The sequence below is a fragment of the Hevea brasiliensis genome, chromosome 18, assembly GCF_030052815.1.
Source record: "Hevea brasiliensis isolate MT/VB/25A 57/8 chromosome 18, ASM3005281v1, whole genome shotgun sequence".
In the NCBI taxonomy this organism is placed as follows: Eukaryota; Viridiplantae; Streptophyta; class Magnoliopsida; order Malpighiales; family Euphorbiaceae; genus Hevea; species Hevea brasiliensis.
In genome coordinates this window covers 52,247,022-52,265,740 of record NC_079510.1, presented here as the reverse complement: position 1 = coordinate 52,265,740, position 18,719 = coordinate 52,247,022, and the positions used below count along the sequence as shown (strand labels likewise).

Sequence of the window (18,719 nt, the reverse complement as noted above, 5' to 3'; positions counted from 1 at the left end):
ATTGTTAAAATTTTAAAAATAAATTACTAATGATATTAAATAATGCTAATTTGGTGCCATGTATGATATGGTGTTGTCTTGGCATCATGTATAATGTGGCATGCTGATATGAGATCATGTATAATGTGATGCTAATAAGATATGCTGACATCAGTGTCATATCATTAATTTTTATGTCATTATTCATTTTGCGACCTAAATGTAAAAAACTAAAATACATAGCCTAAATTACCTGAAAAAAATAAGCCCTAAATATTAAAAATGCAAAAATTTTGAAAATACATGAAAAAATATGAAAAAAGCGAGAGAAATAGGAGAGAGAGGGAAAGAGACAAATAGGAAGAGAAAGAGGCATGGGAGAAGGATGGAGGGAGGGAGAGACACGAAGAGAGAGGGAGACACATTTAAAGAAAGAAAAAAAAAGGGAGAGATAAGAAGAGAGGCATGGGAGAGTCACTCTGTTTCTATATCTCTCCATATTTTTCATTGTCTCTCCCTCTTTGTGACTCTCTCTCTCTTCCTATCTGCCTCTTTCTTCATCTATCTTTACCTCTCTCACTCTCTTTGTTAATTTTTTGTCCTACTCTCCCATTCTCTCTTTTGCTCTAGTTGACTGAGAGATAAAAGATTAGAAGAAAGAGAGAGAGAGGGGGAGAGAGACAAAGTGAGAAAGACATGGAGAGAGAAAGAGAAAGACATAATGAATCTCCTATGCCTCTCCCTTTTTTCTCTCACTATGTCTCTCTCTTTATCCATCTCTCTCTCTCTCTCTTTCTCTGTCTCATTCCTCTCTTTATTTCCTTACTTTTTCGTGTACTTTCATAATTTTTATGCTTTTAGCATTTAAGATTTAAACTTTATTTTTATTTTTATTTTTTTTGCAATTCAAGCCATGTACTTCCACCTTTTTGTACTTAGATCATAAAATGAATAATGGCATAAAAATTACTAACGTGGCACTGATATCAACATGCAATGTTAGTTCCACGTCATACATTGTGCAACATCAACATGCCATGTCAATGCCAAGTCATACATGAACTATACATCAACACGCCACATCAATATCACGTCATATATGGCATAACGTCATTATGCCACATTAGTGCCATTTAATATTATTATCAATTTATCTTTAAAATATTAACAGCACAAAGTATTAAAGTGTGCTTTACCCAATAAAATTTGTGGAATTATTTTTTTTATAACTTTTCCGTAGAGAAAGTAAATAATATTTTTTTTTCATATCTTAATGAAAAGAAAAATTATTATATATATGAAAAATAAAAAAATTAACAATGTTTTCAACTCTTTTTTATCCAATTTGAATGAAAAATAAAATGGCACAAAATGTTACTTTTTCAACATTTTCCAGAGTCTCCCAATTTTTTTCCTTTCTCCTTTTCATTCTTGCAAAACAGAAAAATTGAACTTTTTTTTTTTCCTTTTTCCTTTTTATCTTTTTCCTTCTCACAAAATAAAAGAATTACTTGTTTCTTTCCCTTACCCTGTCATTCTCTCCTCCCTTTTCCCACTACAAAAAGGCTCTTAATTTTTCTTAAAACCAATGTTGATCTTATAATTTTTTTTTTTCTTTCCAAAGATCAACAAACCCTAGAGTTAGGCTGTTGGCATTGAACCTGCATGTCCTATGACCGGGCATGCGAAACTCTTTATGTAGCACAAAGCCACCTACACTGCCCAGCAAATCCAATTCCCAACAGGATGACAATGATCACCAAGAGAGCAAGTATAAAATAGGTTAAATACATTGATCTCATACACTCATTAGTAGGTTAATTTTATCTAATATAACATGGATATCATATGAAAATAAATTTAATAATTATTAAATAAATTAATTAAAATATATATATATAATAATTATATATATATTTAAATATAAATAATTAATTTAATAATTATTAAATTATTTTTATATAAAATTAAATTTATAATAATTGCACCTAAAATATAAATAAAATAACACAACCAAAATTAATTACCAAGGAATTGAAATTATCATTCCACTCAAATCTCGAATATCTTGCTCCAAAGTTCCCATCACTCTCAAAACAAACACCATATAGCAGGAACAATAACCATAGAATGTTTCACTGTCCTTTCTCACTTGCAACCATAATCATTTACGCATATGGATTCCTAAAATTTTTCAGGAGGTCAGGGATTTCATAGCCAAGCATGTCATCAACAGCTTGTATCATCTTAGGTTTCAGTTTTTCAAATTTGTCAATGCTATAACCATTCAACACTTCCTTGAAATGATCCACATTGGGGAAATCTCCGACTGGTAAATGAAACTCCCTCTGGACCTGCTCAGTAGAAAGAAAACACTCAACAAATACGACCGCACATGTGGAACAGATGGAAGCAAAATGCACAAAGAAAGATAAAAAGAAACCTTTGCAAATTCGTCTTCAAGATTATCAATAAGGCGTTGTTGAGTCTTAGCCTTCCCCATAATGGCAGGCATCTCTTTCTTAAGATGGCTAATCATGTAGGCATGGATCTTAGCTGCTCTAGCACGCTTGACAAACTCATTTATCTACAATAACAACAAACCATCATTGCCTGCTTATAGCCCTAAGCACATAAAACATTCACAGATACAACTTAAGCATGCATATGCCCAAGACAATGAAAATCACAAGTGACATTAGTACACGTACACGGCGATCACAGGCCTTCTTAGGAATATCAACCAAGTCCATGAGAAGATCATCCTGTTCTTTTTCAAAAAGTTCACGGAACATTGGGTTGACAGTTTCTTCATTAATAGGCTTGTCATTGAATGAACTGCAAAACCAACAAAAATGCTATAATCACTTCAGTTACATCAAAAAGACCCTTAACTTGAGATTGTGTAGCGTCGTAAATTCACAATGGAAAGTTAAATAAAAAGGGAAATCCATAAGCAAATTTGTAGATAGACTTAATAAGCACCATGAGAGATAACTTCGAACATATATTGAGCAAAAATCTCATAATGAAAAGTTTGAATCAAATGAAGCAAGAAACTGAAGCTACAAAAAATTAAACCTTTAAGCCCCAGCTTTCACCCATCTGCTAGATATTGAAGTGATATACAATCTTTAATGAAATTGTAGCTCTCTAGTATAAGGACACATTTAGTTAGTAAGATCAAATAAAGCATGAAGGATAAAGAACATACCCAATATAAACACGCACAACTTCTGGAGTATTTAAAACTTTTCCAAGTGACCACATTAGTGCCCCATAAACTCTCATCAACTGTAACATGGTGTTTGAAAGTAAGCAATTGTACATATCTAACAAATTTCTGCCATTAAAAAAGTAAAGGAAGCTGTGGAATGAAACATCTAACTTGTTGTGTATCAACTTGGTCTGCCTTGTTTAAAACAACACGGATCTTGTCATCATTACCACGCAAAGATGCAATTACTCTCTTGAACTCATCACTTATATCAAGCTTATGAGGATCAAACAAAAGAAGAATGAGATCACATTTTGCTGCAAACCATGATATAACACCAGTAAAATCATAACTCCTTTGTGTTCGTTGTTTTTCTCCAGACAGAACTCCAGGGGTGTCAACAATTGTGATTTCATCTAGCAACTGCAAGCGAATTAACAACAGTGATTGTTATAGATACCAGAGTAGACAGATATAAGTCAACTATACCAAAAGCAAAAATTAACTCACTGGATGTGGCATTTGTGCACATTCAAATTTTGATAAGAATGCCCCTCCAAATGTTGTCAGGCCACTAAACGGCATGTCTGCATGAACAGCAACAGTGTTCCCAGGTATACTCCTCTCATCAGATCCAGACTGATTTCAAGAACACAATGAGCTATCGAAAACTACAATGATAAGCATAAAATATGGAAATAATGATGAAGGAAGCAAAAATAACCTACTCAACTCAACTCAACTAAGCCTTTATCCCAAAAATTTGGGGTCGGCTATATGGATTCGCTTTTTCCACTCTGAACGATTTTGGGTTAAATCCTCAGAAATGTGTAATGCTTCTAAGTCATATTGTACTACTCTCCTCCAAGTCAATTTAGGTCTATCCCTTTTTTTCTTTCTATCTTCTAATCTAATGTGCTCTACTTCTCTAACTGGAGCCTCCGTATGTCTACGCTTCACATGACATGACCAAACCACCTCAATCTCCCTTCTCTCAACTTATCTTCAATTAGCACTACTCCTACCTTTTCTCTAATACTTTCATTACGGACTTTATCTAGTCTAGTATGGCCACTCATCCACCTTAACATTCTCATCTTTGCAACTCTTATCTTAGATGCATACGACTCTTTCAGTGCCCAACACTCACTACCATATAACATAGCCGGTCGTATGGCTGTACGGTAAAATTTTCCTTTTAATTTGTTGAGAATCTTACGATTACATAAAACTCCCGTGGCACGTCTCCACTTCAACCATCCGGCTTTAATCCTATGACTAACATCCTCCTCACATCCCCCATCTACTTGAAGGACTGAGCCTAGATATTTAAAGTGATTACTTTGGGACAGTACCACTCCATTCAAACTAATTCCTTCCCTATCACCAGTTTGGCCTTCACTGAACTTGCAATGCATGTATTCTGTCTTCGTTCTACTTAACTTAAAACCCTTTGACTCTAGAGTACTTCTCCAAAATTCTAGCTTCCTATTGACTCCTTGTGTCTCATCTATCAGAACAATATCATCCGCAAACATCATGCACTAAGGAATACTCTCTTGTATATGTTTCGTCAGTTCATCTAAAACTAATGTGAAAAGGTAAGGGCTTATGGCTGATCCTTGGTGTAATCCAATTGAGATCGGAAAATCTCTTGTGTTCCCTCCCACTGTGCGCACAATAGTAGTTGCTCCTTCATACATATTTTTCAATACTTGTATGTACCTAATAGATACCCTCTTTTGTTCTAACACATTCCATAAGACCTCTCTTGGAGCACTATCATAAGCCTTCTCCAAATCAATAAAAACCATGTGTAGATCTTTCTTCCCATCTCTATATTTCTCCATCAAGCTTCTAATGAGAAAGATCGCTTCCATAGTTGACGACCGGGCATGAAACCAAATTGATTGAGAGAAATAGAAGTATCATGACGTAGTCGATGCTCCACAACTCTCTCCCACAACTTCATAGTATGGCTCATGAGTTTAATCCCCCTATAGTTTGAGCAACTCTATATGTCTCCCTTATTTTTAAAAATAGGTACTTTAAGATCACAAGGTGTTTCAGTGACTCAAAACCTAGGTTATTACAAATTTAGAAATCTAATAACACTTATTATATATTGGTCTATGAAGCTCCCTACTGGGGAGAAATAGCTTGACAGATTTGGAAATTCCACACAAAAGGCTAAATTTGTACTTCAGAAACTTCCTTTGGATCATATGACTTTCAAAGGGTAGAAAACAAATTAAATTGTTGCACCAAAGCAAGATTAAAACTAGAACAAACATCAATAAAACTAATAAATTTAATGGAAAGGAACCTCCCCAAGACCCAGGCATAGCAATCACTATGTCCATGAAGTCCTAATCACTTTGCCATCTCAAAAAGAAAATTATAAACTCAACTCAACTCAACTAAGCCTTTATCTCAAAAATTTGGAGTCGGTTATATGGATTCTCTTTCTCCACTCTAAACGATTTTGGGTTAAATTCTCGAAAATGTGTAATGCTTCTAGGTCATGTTGTACTACTCTCCTCCAAGTCAGTTTAGATCTATCCCTTCTTTTCTTTCTATCCTCTACCCTAATGTGCTCTACTTGTCTAACTGGAGCCTCTGTATGTCTACGCTTCACATGACCAAACCACCTCAATCTCCCTTCTCTCAACTTATCTTCAATTGGTACCAATCCTACCTTTTCTCTAATACTCTCATTACGGACTTTATCTAGTCTAGTATGGCTACTCATCCACCTTAACATTCTCATCTCCGCAACTCTTATCTTAGACACATATGACTCCTTCAGTGCCCAACACTCACTACCATATAACATGGCCAGTCGTATGGCTGTACAATAAAATTTTCCTTTCAACTTATTGGGAATCTTGCGATCACATAAAACTCCCGTGGGACTTCTCCACTTCAACCATCCGGCTTTAATCCTATGACTAACATCCTCCTCACATCCCCCATCTACTTGAAGGACTGAGCCGAGATATTTAAAGTGATTACTTTAAAACAGTATCACTCCATCCAAACTAACTCCTTCGCTATCACCAGTTCGGTCTTCACTGAACTTGCAATGCATGTATTCTATCTTCGTTCTACTTAACTTAAAGCCATTTGACTCTAAAGTATTTCTCCAAAGCTCTAACTTTCTATTAACTCCTTCTTGCATCTCATTTATCAGAACTATATCATCCGCAAACATCATGCACAAAAGGATACTCTCTTGTATATGTTTCGTTAATTTATCTAAAACTAATATAAAAATATAAGGGTTTACAGCTGAATCTTGGTATAATCCAACTGACTCCTTAAAAATAACTACAGTAAGAACTCAATGAAATTAATTACCCTATTTCATTTATAAAACCACTGCCTGTTTTGCAGCCTTTAATTAAATAACTAAGTAAGAGAGTTTAAAATATCACTCTGTATTTGACTTCCCAAATCCACTAAAAGATTGCTAATGTCTAGTTATAGAGCTTGAACAGATAAAACAGATATCCCAGTCAAAACAAAATAATTAATATGAAATAACTATAAATCTAAAGGATAATACATGAGTTCCTATTATTGACTGAAGGTTTCAGCATGACTTATTATATATCATTTGAATAATTATCAAATAATACAGCTGAACGAGAATTACTATTAATACCATTACAACAACAAATCTATCAGTTGTAGGCTCTGGTCCAATGTGAGCTCCTGTCCATAGGGGAAAGAAAACCAAAGAAGACATAGATAGCTGACTAGAAAGGTTAATGTATTCAAAAGGAAAAAGATGACTGGAAGTACTTAACTAACCTGGGTAATTACATCTAAGTAAATGTTTTATGAATGTTGTTTTGCCAGTGGAATACTGACCCAAAAGCATAACCATAGGCTTGGCATCAAAATCACTGTTTGTCTGAAAAATAAGTTAATGTAGATGATTATTTATAGCTTTAGCATAGAAAGTTAACTAACCTGCAAACTAAGGCCAGAATTCAATACAGTGTAGGGAGAATTAACCAAATTTAAGTGTTTCATGGTAATAAATCAAAAAAATTGCCAGTAAACTCACCAATAAGGGAAACACAAAATCATTAAAACGATAGGTAACTTCCAAAGGCTTTAGCTTTTCAATATACAGTCTCTTCAAGCCATCAATGATGGATGTAACTGCAACAAGTGGCATCTAAGCAAGAAATGAAAAAGGAAAGAAAGGAAACTCATCAGAAAACAGGCAAAAAATGCCAACATCCCCTAAAAGACAGGTAGGAAGAAGTTGATCTAGCATATTACCGAATCAAATGAATGAACAACATATCAGACAAAATAGGATAGAGAAATAGGCATGCATACGAAAAATATCCCTATATTTTGTAAAGATTGCAACATAAGAAAGTGGATAGCAAAAATTCAATAGTGAGATGTGGACCATTGATCCCATATATTCTTTGGCTTATATCATTAAACGAGGTTTCCAGTACATTAAAAAATAATAAAATAATGCACGCGAAATTTCTGTGCAAACAGGAAACCTGATCACAAGCAGAAAAGGCACATAATGATCTGCTGCTGCATAATTCCACAGAAAGAAAAAAAAAAGTACAGTGATAGAGCTGCATTGCATCTAAGAAAGTCACATCCTTACTTCACCTTAAATAGACATCAGTCCAACCAACAGTAAATGTTACAGTCAGGACTCAGGAAAAGGCAGAAAAAATGGGTAACAATGTATATTAGAAATAAATAAGAGAGACGGGAGAGGAGAAGGATATGACTCTAATTAGACTCAATTTGAGTCAGAACTGAAGAGCATTTTGTGATGACATACTGGAACATACAACTTACCTTTCTTGAAGATTTCGAATTAAACCGTTGAGCCATTGCTGATGATTGTAGCTGAACAAATCCTACATCATTCATTACGAAAGAACTTAACCAACAATTAACCAAAAATACATCTTTTATCAGCAAAGATGGTTAGTGTCTGACCATTGATTTCTGGCTCACTATTCATTGTTGAAACCTTGTTTTGCAAAAATTTAGAAAACAAAAATCCAATTATTAGTTGCATTTAAATAATCAAACCATACAAAGTTGGATAAAGCAGAATGCTTACATTTAACAAGGTATCAATGCCTTCCATCAGTGGAGGTTTAATATTCTCCATGGAAGCTGTGAGAAACATAAATGCTTCAGGATAGTTAAATGAACAAAACAAAACCAATAATGTTAATGCCAGAACTGGCCTTGACATAAAACATTTTAATGATAAAAATGCAAGGATCAACCAAAGAGGCTCCAATCCTTGATGCCCAAATATTAACATGAAGGGGAAATGAAATGCACTTATTAGAGCATAACAAATTTCCAAATTCATCTTATAGTACTTTATCAATGCCGAGTTATAGTCCATGTACTATGATGAATAGTAACTGAAATATCTTTTACGCATCCAAGATAATGAAAACGCATAGATTAAGGCTGGAAATTTCTGCTGAGAGAAATGGTTAAACATTTAGTGTTTTATCTTATTAGTCTGTGCTTGGCCTCAAAATTGGGCCTTTATGGATCATTCAGTCATTACATCAAGACTCATGATTTTCTAATGTATCTCCCTTTGAAAAGATTGAAGGGAATAACTAAGAAAACCTATTCAAAATCATACATATGCTATTCACTGCTATATTCCTAAGAAAAATCATGTTAGCAAAAAAACTAAGTAATATTTTTACATACAAGTAGTTTTAAGGATATCCGAGGTTATCTCATGTCCTGCCTGCGCCAGAGAAATGAGCTGCAGTTAAGAAATTTAATAAAAAAGTGAGATTTCACATGATTTAGCTATCATAGTAATACAAAGGCAACAATAACTCAATACACAACCTGCATAGCAGCAATGAACTCCGTAAATCCTAAAAATCCTTGCCGTTTAGTATCTGCAAGTGCCCAAACCTTAGGAAATAAAGCAAAAATAAATGAATAAGTTAAATCTTGCCGGGTTTCAATCCAACAAGTAAGCAAACCGAAAATGAATAGTGAAAACAATTAAAGCCTCTTAATCAATAAGAAAAACTAAAAATCGACGCAACATCTGCAGGATAAAAAATAATAGAATATAAAGAGGAGATGGAGTAACCTGTTTGAGTTCCTGGCGAGAAAGGTTGGACATAGAGAAGAACTTAGTGGCATCATTTCCAGTGATACGCCCATCTCCATCTACACCAAATTAATTCAAAAAAAAAAAAAAAAGCATTTGCTTAAAACCAACATATTAAAGAATTGGGTGAAGAAGTAAAAGTAGAAGTGAGTATAATATTAATTAATAAAAATATATGAAAGAAGAAAAACCTGAATCGGCTGTGTTGAACCACTCCTTGTAAATCTGTTGGTGCTCTTTTGAGCATGATCCAATTGTGCCTTTCCCCTCCATTATCAAATTCAATACGGAACCACACCCACTGACGCACAAATAACAACTCCTTTCTATGAGATTCAATTTTCCAAGGGAAAATATGAGAAACAGGAGAGTTTATTATCCCCTTTTCTTTTTCAGAAGAAATAAGAGAACACTTGAACGTTTGATCTCTCTCAAACAACCGTCTCCTGTCTCTTCAAAATTTGAATTAGTATTGACAATGGATTTGGGAAAAAGGCGCAATACCTCCCCCCCACTCCCCCCCGCTACTCTTGTCCTCTCTCCCTTTGCAACAGTGCAACTGGCCTTGGCGATCAGGTAAAAAAAACAAAAAAAAATACGACGTCGTTTATATGATCGCTATGAAGCATAAAGCGGGTGGTCGCATCTTGATTAGATTGATTTTTTTTTTTTTTATTGAAACGGAAAAAAGCGTTGATTGGATTGACGAGTGTGACGTGATGATTTCATGCTAAAGGGCCTTGTTTTGAAGTTTGAATTAGACTTAGGGCGCCATTAATCCAATTGCTGCTATTGTAAGGGGGCTTTGATACAACGATAGGATTACTTCATTTATGATTTAAATATCACAAATTTAAGCTCTAAAAATCTTTTTATAAAGATAAACTTTCATCCATCAGCCTTTCTCAAAATTTCACAAGTGTGGAATGATTCTGCACCGCCTCACCCTTTTATTTTCCTTAACATAGACAGTTTAATGTCAAAGCAATCAAGTCTAATGGATAACTAATGAAATAATGTACCATATTTATGGATAACTAATGAGTGTAACGTAATTTATCTTAAATTAGAAAATATATATATTTGATAGATAGAAATGTATAATTAGCCAATTTGATTTTCAACTGAATAATAAAAGACTTAATTATTGAAATCCTATAAAATGTAAATCTAGCCAAACTGAAAATATATAAGAATTAAATTTATATAATTATGATGATGGTAAAAATTTCTGTATGATTAATTTTTTTTTCGATCTCATTTCGACTCCATTTTTTATGGGACAGGGACGGAAAGATCCTTCCCCCATTCCAAATCTCCATAATCATCCTGAACAGTAATATATATATATATATATATATATATATATATATATATATATATATATATATATAATTAATTAATTAAAAAAATAATTTATTTTTATATATTTTAATATTATAATTTTAACAAAAAAAATATAAATATATAGTTAAATTAAGGTTTAAAATTTGTATTTCTAATTATATTTTATTTTTTATAAATAAATTGATGTTATATATTAATAAATTAAAATAAAATAAATTTCTTACGAAAAACTGTCTTACCTTACTTCCCAACGAACAAGTCCCGTCTTAACCCCGAACTCCTATGAGGCAGGGACAGGAGGAACAATCCCTGTCGTGACTCGTCTCGTTGTCATTTCTATACATTTCGATTCATTGATTTAGAATATAATTTTACCAAAAAAAAAAAAATATATGTTGCCACTTCACTTCTCTTTCTACCCAAATTCCAAGTAGCTTCAACAAATTCAATCAATTCAATCCCATAGCAACAACAACAACAATAAATTATAATAGAACCCTCAATTCACAAATCATCCAACATTAGAAATCAATTACATATCCAAGGCTTAATTTAAAACATCAATAACCAAATTTACATAATCCTCAATTTAATTACATACCAAAAACAACACAGTAGAGAATCGTGTTTTGTTCTCAGCCTAAAAATGACAACGATGATGAGCATCGAGTTTTTTTATTCTTAACGACTGCACTTAGACATGGCAAGGACACATAACGCAAGGTGTGCCAATGTGTAGACTTTGAATGTGGACTCATTGTGGACAGAGCCTCTGAGACCAAGAGAGCCAGAGGAGAAAAGGGATGGACTGAAGGACGCCAATGATATTTAGAAATTGATTGGGTCTATGAGCACATCAAGAACTAAAGAAAAAGAAGTAGAGAGCCAAAAAAAAAAGAACCCGAAAGGACTCAAAAGTGGCCAACGAAAGGGAAGAACTAAAGAAAAAAAGTAATTATATATATAGGAAATGAGATGAGATGAGACGAGCAGTTAGTGGACAAGGCATCCAAGGAAAAATCGAGGGATTATGACAGAAAGGGTTGGTAGAGGAGGAAGAGACTACAAACCTCTAAGGAAGAGGGAAAAGTTTAGGGATTGCTTGCATTATATATAGCAACTCCAAACAATGTAACGCATGATTTTTTGATTTTTTTTTCGTTAATAAAAAAAAATCAACGAATGGAATAATCAAAATTCAAAACACTTAAAGAAAGTGAAGAATAACATAAAAAATAATATTTTAATTAAGATTATGCATGATTCTCGAGACTTTAAATAAAAAAATCGTATTAAATTAATAAAAACCTTATTGAATTTATTTTAATAATTTGGTTCAACTTAAATTATTCATTAAGAAAGTTGAAATCGAACTAAAATTGATTTTGCACATATGTTTTTTTATAATTTTTTTAAATATATTTTATACTTTCAAAAAAGAAATATATATATATATATATATATATTAAATTACCTTATAATTCTTAATTATATGGTACTATTATATTATATATACGTTTAATGTATATGTATTTTATATTTTCTTAATATTATATATGTATTTTATAATTAAAGATTATATAAATAATAAATAGTTAAAAGCTATATTATGATATTATTTGATATATTTGTATTATTATACTATATACAATAACAACTAAATTTTAATTTTAAATATTATATAATATGTTTAATATATATAAACTTTATAATTAAAATTTAAAAATACTAAAAGATATATTATATTATATATTGTGTATTAATAATTAACTTATTCAATTATAACCTTTTATAAAAAAAATACATAAAATTGTTTTAAGAAACAAAACTTGAACAGGAATTATATTAAATCAAACCTAAACCAAATAATAAAGAATTAAATCAAAACTGATATATTAAAAAACTGAACTACATCCGCATCGAAATTTTAATTTAGTTTCCATTATTAAATAAACTGCAGATCAAAACCGCACTCCTAATTTTTAAATGCAAAAGTTATGGGCGATGACGAAGGAAGTTAAATAATACAGAGACAAAATCTTCAAAAAGTTGTTCAATTGTTCCAACTTCCGAGCGATATGTATATGCAGCCATTCCATTTGGTCACTTGATTCCGCAAGAAAATAGACAGCAACAGAGCTGCAAGATATGATATTTGATAATTAACTGTAAATCATAAAAAGTAACAACATATGGAATTAATTGATGAAGAACACAAGGTTCATAATTAACCTTTTGAGAGATGAAAATAACAGAAAAGAAAATAAATTTAATTTGCCTAAATTCTCTTATTTGAATATTAAAATATAAGAAGAAAAAGATGAAAAAAAGAGGAGAAATTACATTTTCTAACTCATTGAATTTAATTTAAAACACTTCTCTCAAAATTGGTATAAAATGGACAGAGAAGTGTATTATTTGTACTAAAATATTGAGAGGCTAATCTAGTTTAGTTCAATAGAACCTAACAGACTTAGGTTTCGAATCCCCTACTTAAATGAAAAAAAAATAATAATAATAATAAATAACACTCTACGCTGAGATTTTAAAGTTAAAAACCCTATCTACCATGGAGGCAACTTTTTCCTGGTTCAGCTGGCCTTTCTTTTAAATTGAAAAACAAATATTAATAATTCATCCTACTTAATTAATTTTTAAAAGGATTACAGTATATTGCACAAAACCAGTTTAATCAGGCTATAAATCAGAAAGCTGATCCTGTAATATATAAATACGAGGCAGAATTTATTAAAAACAAGAAGAGAGAAAGAAAACCACATACGGCCATTGAGCAGGTGGGCTATAGTGAAGAATTTTGCTTTGTATATTTTTTGATATATGGGGAAACCCTGGAGAAGGAGAAGAAGCGCAGAAGAAATTTTGGATAATGAATTGAGGCTGTAGCATTTATTTTGGGGGAAATTGAGAGGATGTGGCTACCCAAGTTGAGACAATACTCGATGATTACGAAGTGAAAAACTCTCTCAAACCCAAACGCTCAAGTCATTAACAATTGTTTTCTAATTTGCTGTTTTTTAAGAATTAATATGTTGTTGTTTGTTGCAATTTCTGTGCTCCGTCGTTCAGACATGTGGGCAAAGCAAGGCTGCTTTCATCTCCGTGTTTACTTTTTTATTTTTATTTTTTTTTTGTCAACAATGCAAATCTATTAAGCCTGAGACAGGCAAAGAAAAGAGTACAAAGTTGAATTACTCCAAGGGATTATACGCAAAAGTGTCTCTATGGAGCATTTTATAAGCAATAGAACGAGCTGCCTATTACATTTTTTATGTACAAAATGAAAACCACATTCATCAAGATCATGGGTTAATGTTGATACATCATTCAAAATACCCAAAAGACTACTAGAAATAGAGTCTCCTTTAACCATAGAAATTATTAATTGTGAATCTCCTTCAAACAGAATAAAAGCGAAACTTTTATTCTTAGCAAGTAAAACCGTTTACTTACAAATTAGAACCTCTAAAATAAGAGGGTTGTATATCGTCTAGTAAACCAACTTAGAACCTCTTGATGCATTCCTTACTATAGTAGCAATGCTGCCCAAATTCTTTCTTCGATTCATCATAGCATCAAAAGTAATTTTGATGGTGTGAGAAATTGAAGAAGTCCAAACAACATACCGGTGAGGAACCTTACTAAGGTGGCGGTCCAAAGGGATAGAAGCAAATTCTTCAGCTGATTTAATGACCTTAGCAATCACCTCTTGGAAAGAAAATTGCTCGTTATTAAAAATAAACGCACTCCTACCCTTTCAAAGATTCCAGAGCAGAAAAACTAGTAATTGAAATAAAGATTTATAATCATTATATTAAGATAAAGACTAAATTGGAACTAGAGAGCAACAAGGATCTCACTCTGAATAGTGAATGAAGCCAAATTTCCACAGCTTTAGTTGAATATCTTCAACATCTCCATGTTTACTTTACGTATTTGGGATTGAAATCTCAATTAGCAATTGATGATCAATATAAAAATATTGCCATCCTAATAATTAATTGCTTTTATACGTGTTTATAAAGGAAAAAGAAATATATTATACTTTGAAGCCTAGATGCCGTATGGGATATGGCATTAGATTAACGAAATTCTTCCCTTAACAAAAGCAGAGGAAAAGTTGTTACTTTCCATGGTGGCCAACTCATTACTTAGATGTCAAAATATGGTAAGAAACTAAGATACTAAGAAAATCTAGGTACCTGACATTTTTAAGCTGTATAGATTTGAAATTCCTCTGAGATGGCAGCTTAGTGCTTGTCCGAACGGTGAAGTTGGGGTCTTACTTCATTATCTGTTTCGTTCCCAGGATTTGAATTTCATGGAATATTTTGGTGTGCTTGGTTGGTTTATATGGAAGGAGCGAAACCATGTTTTAAGGGAGGCGAGTTCAATGAGATTTGGGTTCTCACAAATGCATCTAAGCATTGGCAGGAACTTCAGAGTTCAAAATTTGCACATCATCCCGTTGAAAAAGCTGCAGATTGCAGTAGATGGAAGCTACCATTACAAGGTTTTTATAAGCTAAATACAGATGCTGGTTCACGTCCAGATAATATGGTGGGGTTGGGAATGATAATTCGAAATGATCAGGGTCATGTTTTGATGGCAGCAGCTAAAAGAATTCAGGAGGCCTGGGATGCAAGCATGGCTGAAGTACATGCAGTCAAGTTCGGGGTGTAGATGGCTCTCGAAGCTGGTTTTAACTCCTTAATTGTTGAAGGTGAGAATCAGAGCACTATAGCAGTTTTAAATGGTCAAGAGCAGATTTCTCCATACGATTTATGCGTAGGTGATGTGCCGCATATATCTTCCATGATCGAGTGACTGAGGTTTCAATATGCTCCACGGACAGCCAATCAGTTAGCTCATCAATTCGCAAAGCAGGCTTTTGTTATTTCAGATACTCTGCAATCATGGGTGGAGGACTGCCCTCCTTATCTTTCCGCTGTGATCGTAATGATATTTCCCATGTTTTTGAATCTGGTTGATCAATGAATTTGCGTCTTCATTTCAAAAAAAAAAAAAAAAAAAAAAGCAAACCTCAACTAGTTATAAATCCAATGGCCTTTTTGTTTAATTTCACAAAAACTTGTCAATGATTCACAAACTGTATATAGATTTAACGGTTCGCATATTAACAAAAATGATAACCAAATGAACTCATTTTATTACATACACACAATGTCATAGTCTCAAGCCGATAACACTTGGCCAAATGAACTCGCAGTACTGCCAAATTTATAGTTCCTTGCATCACTGGAGTCTTGCCGCTTTCATGTCCAATTCACTGAGTGTTAAAAAAAGGAAGTGAAAGAAGTTACGTTTTTGTATAAAAAAAGAATAAAACTAATTGGTGCTAGAGATTTCAAGATTAATTTATTGTTTTCAACATTCAAAATCCAATTAGATTACCATACTGATCGTGATGAAATCACGCCATCTTTATGGTGATTGTTGAAAAATACCATGCACACACACAAGCAAAGGCGCATGTAGAAAATTGAGATTAAGAAAAATACCTATTGTCTTGTTGAGCAACCAAAGTAGTAGAGCTAGTTCAATCCCAAATATGGTATGGAGCCATGTTCTGTCCATCATGAACTCGTAAACTGTCATGCCTGCCCTATTGTTTTCCAGATATGTCACTGCAACAATTGATGGATGATTAGTTATACTTAGTAAATATTCTCAAAGATCTTTGTTCCCATTTCCCACCGAGAAACTAACCTAAGGCCTGTCTCCTCTGGAATGAGATTGTATACGCAAAAATTGGTACCATTTTGGTGCTATTATCAATATCTTCATCTCCATTGTCATCATCATCATCCAAAACCCAATAAATGTCCACAGGAAATACATGGTGGCTGCAAGCACTAGTCTGATCCCCTAGGGTCTCACCGTCCATGTCATCATAAGAGTTTATTGTGGCACATACATGCCACTTTGTAGCAAGGCTTGTCACGGACTGTGCTCTGTGGGTGATTTTTGTAGCGCTTCGCAAGCATATGAAGAGGCCCGTCACCAAATTTATGGAGCACAACTGCCCTCAAAATCAGACGAGAATTATGAATTGTCAGTTGATTTTCCTTACGTATAAGTATCATGTGCTAAGAATTATTATAGTCTGCATTTAAAAACAGATACCGCGAGTTCTCCAGCCTCGAATATGTTGTTATGAGCACTGGAACGGGTGGTCACCAGCAATGAAATTAACTGACTTGCAGTGACCAAAACCAGAGACAGCAAGATGAACCTTCGAAACCTATGGCTTATGATGCGAAGATTTCTTCTGATTCGGAGGTGCTCCCTCAAGATTGAACCCACATCACTTTCCTTTTGAAAGACTAGAGCAAACTCCTCAAGACTAAGTACTTGCAAATAGCAAATCAGTTGGTAGAGAATGCAGACAAGGATGTAAATTGATATTCGATACACCCAAGAGCATAGCTGCAACATGCACAGAATTGTGTCCCTGGCATACATTTTTCCATAGTAGGGTATTTGGGTGTTTCCTGTGACATACCACCATATTCGGTAGGCACTCTCTGCAGCAAAGCAGGGGAGGACAAAATTGCAGAGCAGCTTCATTGATCTCTGCAAGTGGGGTTACCAATTGCACATAAATCAAGGCTCATACAATTAATAATCATCGATTTCATGTGCCAAATTCAAGCCGAAGGTTTCTATAAGATAATGAATATGATTGCAAACATTAGAATTGATCACAATATTTCCAGATCTGGTAGAGAAGCCCTTGAAGTAAGGGTAAATAAGGTATAGAGGTTAAGTGACTATGCAAGCGACTTAACGGAGGTAAGGGTAATTACTAATTCTCAAACTATTACTATTTTTCTTTCTATACCTTTAAATTTACCAGATTCTTTCATAGTACATTACCATTGCTTACCTTTTTCATTAATTCACCCATTAATCCTCCTACACTTCTCCCTCTTTGCTTCTTATCCGTCAACTACTTACCCTATCCAAACAAAAATGTATCAATTCTTGCATGAAAAAGTTTGATTTACATTGATTTGTTTCTTTATGAGAATCATGTCGCATGAGTAGATTTCAAGCAAAAAAGAAAAGAAGTTGGAAAACGAAGCATACCTGGAGCTGTTGTTTATATTCTCTCCGAATTCTCTCACTTTGATCATCTAATTTGTCCAAGAAGAGGAATCTTCTTACACCATACTTGCGAGACCAAGAAGATAGACTCAAAAATGAAATTATAGCAAATACCGAAAGAGATAACTGCACCACTGCATCGTAAGGTCATTGGTGGTTTGAATCGCAATTTGAGCACAAAAAAGCGAAGTGAGACACGATAGGAACGCCAATTGCCAGGAGCAAGAAGATGGACCACGAGAGAGCAGTGGTCCAAATATTAGATTGATCTTGGAATACCCATTTGAGGCATAGTCTAAAGCTTTTCAATTCAATCCCTTCATCGATGAAGTACCATAAATTTGCTTTGTTATTGGAAGTGAAAGGCTCTCCTTCATTTTCCATAGCTTTGGGAACTTTGCCCAACTCAGAATCTGAGTGCAAGGCCAAGAAGAATGCCCATAAACAAAGAAACTTGGGAGCATGAATGTGCTGAGAGGGGAACGATCATTAAAGAGAAAGGTTTCAACTCAATCTCCCTTTGCTTCATAAACATGTACCATTTTAAATTAATAAAGTTGGCATGATTGATGCTGCAGGTGGTGGGACCCAGCATATGAAAATTATGTATTAGCCGAGTAATCTTTGCCACATGTGTATCCGGACAGCAAATTTTGAAATGCAATTCCCTTGCTATACTCAGTACTTAATTTTGTTTATATTTTATTTTTACTCCTTAATTTTAATTTAATTTTACAAATTTCTTAAATTTTAATTTTATTTCAAAATCTCTTTATTTTTAAATAAAAAAAATTACCTTTTCATCTTATTTTCTTTTACACTAAAAAAATTAGTTATTTCAATCACTATATACACTTATTATAAAAA

General features: G+C 33.5%; 1 protein-coding gene and 1 non-coding gene across 2 annotated transcripts; both read right to left on the bottom strand.

Annotated features, from left to right (window-relative positions):
* Positions 1–1,975: 1,975 nt before the first annotated feature.
* LOC110656680 (EH domain-containing protein 1) lies at positions 1,976–9,898 on the bottom strand. Its single transcript, XM_021813572.2, has 16 exons — positions 9,548–9,898; positions 9,336–9,415; positions 9,083–9,151; positions 8,936–8,993; positions 8,316–8,371; positions 8,189–8,222; positions 8,045–8,106; positions 7,272–7,385; positions 7,013–7,115; positions 6,864–6,913; positions 3,707–3,835; positions 3,368–3,619; positions 3,194–3,273; positions 2,691–2,817; positions 2,423–2,566; positions 1,976–2,333 (listed from the first exon to the last, which is right to left on the bottom strand). The coding sequence occupies exons 1-16, from the start codon at positions 9,627–9,629 to the stop codon at positions 2,148–2,150; spliced, it is 1,626 nt and encodes a 541-aa protein (XP_021669264.2). The 5' UTR covers positions 9,630–9,898; the 3' UTR covers positions 1,976–2,147.
* Positions 9,899–15,770: 5,872 nt separating this feature from the next.
* LOC110656681 (uncharacterized) lies at positions 15,771–18,368 on the bottom strand. The gene is made up of 5 exons (XR_009146161.1): positions 17,835–18,368; positions 16,869–17,318; positions 16,452–16,764; positions 16,244–16,369; positions 15,771–16,011 (listed from the first exon to the last, which is right to left on the bottom strand). It is a non-coding gene; the product is annotated as an uncharacterized LOC110656681 (transcript).
* Between the last annotated feature and the right edge of the window lie 351 nt (positions 18,369–18,719).

Coding starts and splice junctions, on each gene's coding strand:
- LOC110656680 (XM_021813572.2), bottom strand. CDS start 9,629: ATGGAGGGGAAAGGCACAATTGGATCATGCTCAAAAGAGCACCAACAG. Junction 8,223..8,315: donor GCATTGATACCTTGTTAAAT/GTAAGCATTCTG, acceptor TTGCAAAACAAG/GTTTCAACAATGAATAGTGA. Junction 3,274..3,367: donor ACCAAGTTGATACACAACAA/GTTAGATGTTTC, acceptor ACCATGTTACAG/TTGATGAGAGTTTATGGGGC.